Here is an 8,606-nt window from a genome sequence, read left to right as displayed (position 1 = left end):
TTCATTTATATAACAACTTATGTTAACAACAAAGCAGACTACATCGTTGTAGATATATTACTATACAATTAGTTGGGCTGTTCTGTGTTATGCCCTGTCTTTATGAATACTTTAATTATAAATATATCACTGCTATTGAAAGGTATGTCTTTTCACTGTTCTGAATGTTATTTGTTAAAGTAGCCAGTGCCTTCGCGTTTTAACGTCTAAATTACAACGTTTATAGTTCAGCTGGTGAACAAGAAATAAACGTATTAATGGATATGAAAGACGAATCGTGGTGAATCAAACGATATACCACAAAAGGGCATGTCAGCCGTTGTTTATGGCAGAATATACAATGTTTGATTTTTGTCTTTGTTTAACTGACCAAAAAATCGAACCATGTTAGAATATTGGCCAAACCACTGCACGGATTTTAAACAAAACTTGATTAAAATAAGAAGTAGTAACTTTGTTTTTCGTCTTCATTTTTTGTAACGTTTACTGTTGTCAATAATCAAAACAGGTCTATACTGGCTAGCTTTGATCAACTTGAAGTGAAAATTTGTAAAACATGGCGTGTCATGTCCCGCCTCTTATCGAAATTAATACGTATCATTTTGATGGGGAAGTGACAGGCAGAGTCCCTTTAACTTTTCATATGAGATGACAACAAAGAATTCAATAAGAAATCACGCGCCTTACACAAAAATAAATTTCCCCTTCGATATTTTGGAAAAAAAGGTTACGAGTTATGCCCCCGCTCGTTTGATTCGGCAAGTGTCACATGATTTATCTGCCGAAAGCAGAATCACAGGGGCCTTTGCGATCCAATTACTGTGCGCGATTTTTGAATCAAAACCTAAAGCCATATTTAGTGTGTTACTTATATTACGTATAGGTTCATATATAATGCAAACAATAGCGATTGATGTTTATGAGGACAGTTCAACAATCAGTACAAAGGTTATAAATAGAGCACTGACATACAATTGAACTCTGGCTTTGCCAGCGAAATTACAGTCAAACCTGTATCTAAAGCCTACCATGTAGGCAACTGTTCCCTCAAATTAAGCTAAGTAGCAACATGAAAAAAAATAAACAGTGACCTCTCGAATCAGGAGAAAGTGGTTTGTATTTCGAGTTCAACTTGGTCTTTAGTACAAGTTTGTCTGTACTAGTTAAAGTAGATATTTGATGAAAACAACAGTGTCAAGATAAGGACATGAAATCGATACGGCGTTCACAAAAAAGTTTTCTTTTCCTAAATGTTTTCTTTCCGGAAAAGGTAAATTTAATTAAAGCTAATGTTTGCTTGCAAAAAGCTTTAAAAAAATATATGGAGATATTTCGGTTTTGGTTTGAATAGTTTATGAGGAAAAGCCACAAGGAAGAAACACGGGTCTATTCCTGCAGTTTTAAAGACTTCATTTGTTTGCTTAACTACAATAAGGTTAAGCAAACAAAAAGTACAATAAGGTATAAAATCGCTATTTAAAAAAGGAAAACTTAACCCATTTATTCTTGTCATATTGTATTTCACTGGAAACTAAATGTTTGTTGGATCTAAACGAAACTTATAAGAAAGGGCGTCAGGTTTCCAGTACCTGGCACCATTTCACTTTCCCGTTTTGTCTTTAGCTATTCATGCTGCGGTTAGTCGGAGAAGAACACAGTCTGCATTGGTATAGGGTCAGTGGTTCACTTTACTCTTGTTGAGCTTGTGAGCCAATGTGTAAGGTTTTCGATTGGAATTACTTAAAATTATGCACCGCTTAAAGAGCCCAACCCAAGAAACCATCCGCCGAGATAGAAACTGTACGTTTTTTCCCCGACTCAATTTTACGTTTGCGTTTTTTCCCCGGCTCAATTTTTACACACAAGTAGAAAGATCACGATACCGAAGATATAAAAAACACAACTTTTTATCGTTATAAACCGCATTAGTTATATAGTATTATACGGAAACAATAATTCCCGTTTGAGGACATTAAAAAAGCTGGCCAATAGAATTCCTGCCGCCATCCACACCTACAATTGTGAAATTAAATCTGGGTGAATTTTTTTTTACACATTTTGAAAAGTACAAAAAAGGCATATGGTCTTAAAACCGAAATGGATTCAACCAGCTGGCCCTGGACAAGGAAGTGAAGAGCAACAGATAACAAAACACAATTTTTAACATTTTTAAAGTTTTGTAAATGCATGTTGTGAACTCTGCATGACATGAATCACAACTCGAGCTCTCCGTGCATAGGCGATTATGATCATTCTTCAAGAATCACAAAATAAAGCGCCGTATAAGATAGGATATGCTATGATTGTCAGAAATACACTTTAACTTTGGTAGCGGGATAAACCCGCAACCAATAATAAATGAATAATAAAATCTTTGCATATGCACGTTGTAAGAATTAAATAATTGCCAAGAACGAATGTTTCGTTTTCAAATTGAGTGTAGATGAATTTACTACACGTACATGAAGTTTTGTAATGCTATTCACCATATTATTGTTTTAACAGTGAAATGTACTTTAGTGATGCTTTAGTATAAATTTCACGTCAAAAGGTGATACTGCTCTTCGTAATATATGATATGAAAATGCTTGGCTGGACACTGGTACATTTTTTTATCACCAAACTTGTTTCAAGACCAAAGCCCTTTTGAATTCGCATACCCCTTCGACGAATCGTCTCCAACCATGCCCTGACCGTTAAATTTCGGATTTTTTTCGTGAAACTTAGTACATAGATAGGTGGCAAAATGAGTAGTAAGCACGTCTTTTTTTTGTTGCTATTATAACAAATAGATCACAATATCTTCAAAATGGAACTTAAGCAGGATTTTTTTCAAGAAACTTGGTACATAGATATAAGAGAAAATGGAGAATGCGTACGTTATTCTATTTTCACCGTCCTTTTCGTCCGTCCGTCCGTCCGTCTGTCAGCCACAAATGTTGGATTCTTCCATAGCTTATGAAATACAATAGATTTGTACATGGAACCTGGGACATAAATGATTTTATTTTGCCCGTCTCTCTGTCTGTCCGTCAGTCACAAAAAAGGTCCCCCGTTAACTTTAGTTGTACGATTATAGACAGATTAAATGTATTATTTTGAGAATAGCCCATTTTTTTCATGAAATCTTTGTATATAGATGGTGGGATATTTGGATATTATACAGGTCCACTAAATTAGCTCGAGTAGAATTGTGGTTCTATGGCAAAAAATATAGCAAATGCCGCTTTCGTATAAGAACCTCTATTGGTTTGACAACAGTCTTATTTTCATTGGTCGTTTCAACATGGTCAACATTTATAATGCAGCATTTGTACATGTTACACTGCCTCGGCTTGAGAAGAGTAAAGAACATTATCTACTTTCGCAATCATTTTTACAGAACGGACATGATACTGATACGCACCAGCCTCGGTTTGTCATCCTGCTAACGGCGGCACATAAGGTTTTGTGTTTTGTTCATAACTGAAAAACATTGAAAAGCCCACATGTCACATTCTGAAACGTTTTGAGAGAATTTCCATTCTTTCAAAGATGTGCGCGCGAGACAAGTGACATTAAGTACACAAAATATATATGTAGCTATGTCGATGAATGTTGTCTACAGTTGAACGGATGCCAGGGCAAAATGATGCATTCTGCGCATCAGAAAGCAAAGTACAGTTCTAGAATATTAGTCAGTGACCAAAGTATAATCAGAAACCGTCCTATATTGAAAAACACGTTTCGTGCGCAGTTACAGACAAAATGAAAGCAACGGCTGAGTAATGAATGTTAAAAATCAAGGCAAAAACTAATGACACATATCGTAAGAAAGGTTACATTTTATTATACTCATGAAACTGAAACTATGTCACAGTGCTGCAAAAAAGAACGCGGAATAAAAAGAGACTTTTATAAATAGGCGAAATTTGTTATCTGTGACACGATACTCCCACGCACAATGAGTAAACGTAAAGGGAAGTAAATCGATCGACCGTGGGTGATTCAGTTCTTGAATGAGTTAGAACTTAGAACCAGTAGTCGTTTTGAATAAAAGGTCAAATAGATAAAAGAACTGAAACCTGTAAGGGGAAAACGAACTCTGGAAAACAAATAAAAAGTACCAAGTATGTAAACACAGCTATAGCTTGAATTCTCTAAAAATAATACGGTTTGCTGAACTTTAGATCCCCATTTTCTCGTATGTGTGTCAACATATCAAATAGCGAAAACAGCTAGAACAATTATTACAAAGTTAATATTTGACATCACGCTAACTAAGAATCTGAAACCGTAACGTTCGTGGTCATATAGGTAACTTGGTGTAATAAACGTTACACTCTCGGCCACTCGATGAGAGTTGAAATCTCGTATTGCATATACATGTATTATCATCTCTAATAATGCTCCACTTAACATTACACTTTCTGTACTTATGTACATCAGTACTGTATACCAGAAAATTTGAATGACCTTCAATTAGATAATTAGATTTCGATCCACTTATCGAAAGTGCCAGACCCAAGTTACCTTTAAGACATAGTGTGTCATATATGACCGTATACCTTTATCACACAGTGTTACGTTAACGTCCAGTGTTACTTTTATTTTGAAAAATGAGAAGTTACGGTGGAAGTTTGTTTATATAAATGTAATATTAATAGGCATAATTAAAGATATGATAAAACGTGGTCGTCGATTACAGAAGTGGAAAAAAACTGAACTGATCTGTATCAAGCGCCGGGACAGAACAGAATAAATTCGTTTTGTGAGGTGGGTTTTGGGGGGGGGGGGGTGTAGAGGGGGCGTGTGGGCAGTGGAGAGGGTGCAGGACAGGAAGTTGAAGAAATAATCAAGTAGAACGGTGCTTGAATAATGACGATGTGTAAACCCAAATGTAATGAAACGTAAAAATTATTTTTTTTTTAAAGTAATAATTTGCTCATTATATTTGCAATATTCTTAAAGCTTTTTTAAGGTGTTTGACCCGTGGTGACAATCGGCAATTTCCGACCGATTACGTAATCTCCGCGTGCTATGACCGAAGGATGCCGATTGTCATTACTTAAAACATTAAGAAAACCAGGATAACTCTTGGCTTGTAAGTCTTTAATCGGATAATATGTAGAAACAATGATGAGAATTGCACTTTTATTATCACAGCATGGCAGAATAAAGTAATAATGCATTCTGTCAATATAATTATGTTATGAATAGTATTTACTTTTCAAAAGATTCAAACTTTTCAATTTTTCTACATTGTAAATTTTCCAAAAAAAAAAGTATCTTCTATTCAAATATTTATGCACTCTTGACATTTTGTTTCAATGTCTATTGCGGCGGTAGATATACTAGAAGTCGCTGTTCTGCTTGCGTGTTGATGTTTGGTGAAATTCTATTGATCATAAACAGCTTCCTTCTCTATTACTAGCCTTACACTTGGATCCAGGGGGAGCCGAGTTTGTAGTCCAGTCTAAAAAAAGATCTGACTGATCTGATTGATTTCTCTTTGCTTTCGTAAGGTTGCATCCTGGACACTGATCTCTGGCCTCTCATTTATAGGCATAGAGGTGTGAATACTTCAAGCATGTCTTCGGAATCAGTAAGTAATTCATTCATTACTTTTTGAGCGTTACAATATAAAATATTTCTACATTTAATGTTGATAATTTGAGTTTCAGTTTTCTTTCCAAGCCTTTTATACTGCAACCGCAAAACTCGTTGGTTTGACACTTGCAACATTTGACAAAATTATGTTCCTTTATCTTTTTGTTACTATATTACATCTGAAACGACTGACTTCCTGATTACACACGGATAATTTTTATAGTTAAATTTTCAAGCATTCAAACTGCATCACTAATTGTAGGAGACGTTCATCCGATATAAAAATGAAAACTGATGTTGGCGCAAAACATTTAAAGAAAAATTAAAATCAGTATCAATTTAAAACCCAAAACACCTCTTAACTCTTTTCCAAACCCTTCTAGGAATGCTTCTTCTGGTTTGTTTGAGATTGTCCGTTCGGCTTTTCGTATTGCTCCGCTTCACTACCTCCACGTCGTCTGCCTGCACATTGCAACAACAACAAAGACGTGTGCAGAACCTCACTAGTCCACAACCTTTGCCTCTTTTCTTATTACGCTTGCATTCGGATGCACTGTAATCCAACACAATAGTGCGTATATTTATCTCTTCGGTATTATCCTCGTCAAATCTGTTCTCTGACACCTGACCCGGAAGTAGATTCTCCACTGCGTATTTGGCTGCACTTCCTGTAGTTTGCGCTTTGCGAACACTTCCGGAAATTTCTGCTTTCCCTGGCAATTCTGAGCTCTCTTTTATTGCCGAGAATGAATCACGGTTCGGCTGAACGCATTTCTGAAGATCGGATGAAATATGTGGAGAGGTGGTGTTTGAGAATTTTTCTTTGAAGACATCTTCGCTCCTTGTGGAGCTGATTTTAACAGGAGGGAGTCGAATTGGCTGTAGAGGTCTGGGGCACGAAGCTGCTGGCATTGGTCTGGGCATCTCAGAAATTTTAGACGTTGAAGAATGGCCAGAAGATAGAGGAACTGCAACTTGCTTGTTTCTTGCAGATGACACACTGGTGCTTTTGGACTTTTTTAAGGGTTCGTTGAAATCTTGAGGGGAAAGGCCTTTTACTATTGTATCGATTTCACTCACCGCGACATCCGCCTTTTCGAATTTGTCCGGAACATTTTTATTTTCAACCTGCTGTTTTGACACCGAATGACCAAATTTTTTCTCCGATCCCAAGTCGATATCAATACTTGAATCCGACACCCATTTTTCCACGGCATCTAAGTCGACACGTCCGTTGTCATCAAATGCCTTGATTCTAGATGGTACACCAGTTTTCCTTTCTACGTTGCTGCTAGTACATGGGTCTGCATTGCTTCTTTTCCGACCGAGGTCGTTGGAATTGCTGGCCACAGTAGAGCGAGTAAGGCTTCTCTTCTGTCTACCTTTGCCAGCTTGAGGTTCGACAGTAGCATCGAGCTCTTGTATTAAATGATCCGCTGCTTGCAGACCGCCATCGTTGGTTGTCAAGGAACCCCCAGCACTTCCTTCTGAAGTGTTCTTCTTTTTTCTTACACTCTGAAAATCGAATGTTACGTGTAACGAGACTTTCGAATTTTCCTGATTTCACACAAAGGGCGTTATCATTTAGGGAATAAAAAGAATGTACAAACAACAACAACAACAACAAGAAATAAGACAGCACTTTCGATTATTTCGAATGACGATGCTGGATGATAAAACGAAGCATAACAGGAAAATGAAAGAAGTAGTTTTAAAGCTTTTTTTTATAATGAAAACAGTTTTATTTTATGTCTCAAGCAAATCCTTTTAGATATTGTTTGCGTGAATTTGTACAAGAAATTTAAAAAGGAAGGTTTTAAAGGCACTGGTCTCCAGATTTTGGCTGAAAATTGATCTTTCTTTAAAGTTGTAGTTTGGTCATATTATGAACATATGAACATGCATGAGTTTTTGTTTCTTAAAAATGCAAAATCAAGAAAGAAAAAAAAAACATGCTCGAGTCGGTTAAACTGGACCATTCTTACCCATAATGCTGAAACCGGTCATTAATGGAATTTTCTTTGACATTATTCTTTTTAATTGTAATATAATTAATCATTCTAACATTCTAGCAAATTTCAAGGGATATTTTCTTTCTAAATGTCTTTTAGAGGTGCTAACAATTTTATTGCCAAAATTCATTTTGATTTGCATCTTCGTTTGTGTTTGTAAATTATGCTCTTTTTGTCAACATTTTAGTCATAATTGTATACCATTTCAGCGACGGGTTGTATATAAACTTTTTAAAAATATCTCCGAAAGATCTAAAAGTAAAAAAAAATGCACGTTCTTAGAATTCAAAACCCTACAACATCTTATATAATATAGATATATGTGCGTGTTAAACATGCTTACAAAACACACAAAAATCAAAGTAAAACATACAGACAATGTAGAGCTATGTCCAAAAACTATATACATTTACTAGGACTCAGAGGTTCACACTTCTACTGTAACAGTTATCCGCTCTCAACCCTAACCATGTTCCGAACAGTGTAAATTTAAGTTATCTCTGCCAGATGATTTTAGTATTATTAAATCAGGAAGTTTTGGAAATAGCTTAAAAACTATTATTATAATTACAACAAGACTCCTATTGTATTAGAACATTTTGTACCTTTTTTCTTGAATTAGATATTTCTTTGTTTTGTGTTGAGTTGATGTTTCCATCATCGTCAAGTGCAGAGCTCTTTGTGAAATGATGTTGACTTTCCGCCATTCTTTCGAATCAGTGTAGTAGAAATTCAATCTGAAAACAAAAGTCCGATAAAATGAAAGGAATAGATATTTCTCTTTATATATACACGTTTTAAGAGCATTAAATTTTCACTAGTTTCAAATTTCAAAATGCATTTCAGTGCAATGCGCAATTTACTTGTAAAACTATTAAAGAAACACTTTTTCTTACCTACTGTTTGGCGCCAACAATACTTTTTTGTCTGTTTCCATGTGACGTCACTATTAGTGACGGCGCTTTATTGTGGGGTAGTTTTGATTGGATAATGAAGTTCACGTGA

The 8,606-nt window shown here is 35.7% G+C and overlaps 1 protein-coding gene across 1 annotated transcript; it reads right to left on the bottom strand.

Moving 5' to 3' along the window:
- Positions 1–5,087: 5,087 nt before the first annotated feature.
- Positions 5,088–8,541, bottom strand: LOC123545564 (uncharacterized). The gene is made up of 3 exons (XM_045331893.2): positions 8,498–8,541; positions 8,207–8,338; positions 5,088–7,104 (listed from the first exon to the last, which is right to left on the bottom strand). The coding sequence occupies exons 2-3, from the start codon at positions 8,306–8,308 to the stop codon at positions 5,929–5,931; spliced, it is 1,278 nt and encodes a 425-aa protein (XP_045187828.2). The 5' UTR covers positions 8,309–8,338; positions 8,498–8,541; the 3' UTR covers positions 5,088–5,928.
- Positions 8,542–8,606: the final 65 nt, after the last annotated feature.

This window comes from Mercenaria mercenaria, chromosome 1 (genome assembly GCF_021730395.1).
Source record: "Mercenaria mercenaria strain notata chromosome 1, MADL_Memer_1, whole genome shotgun sequence".
NCBI lineage: Eukaryota > Metazoa > Mollusca > Bivalvia > Venerida > Veneridae > Mercenaria > Mercenaria mercenaria.
Note: the sequence above shows the minus strand (reverse complement) of the source record. Positions and strands in the feature narration are given on the sequence as shown.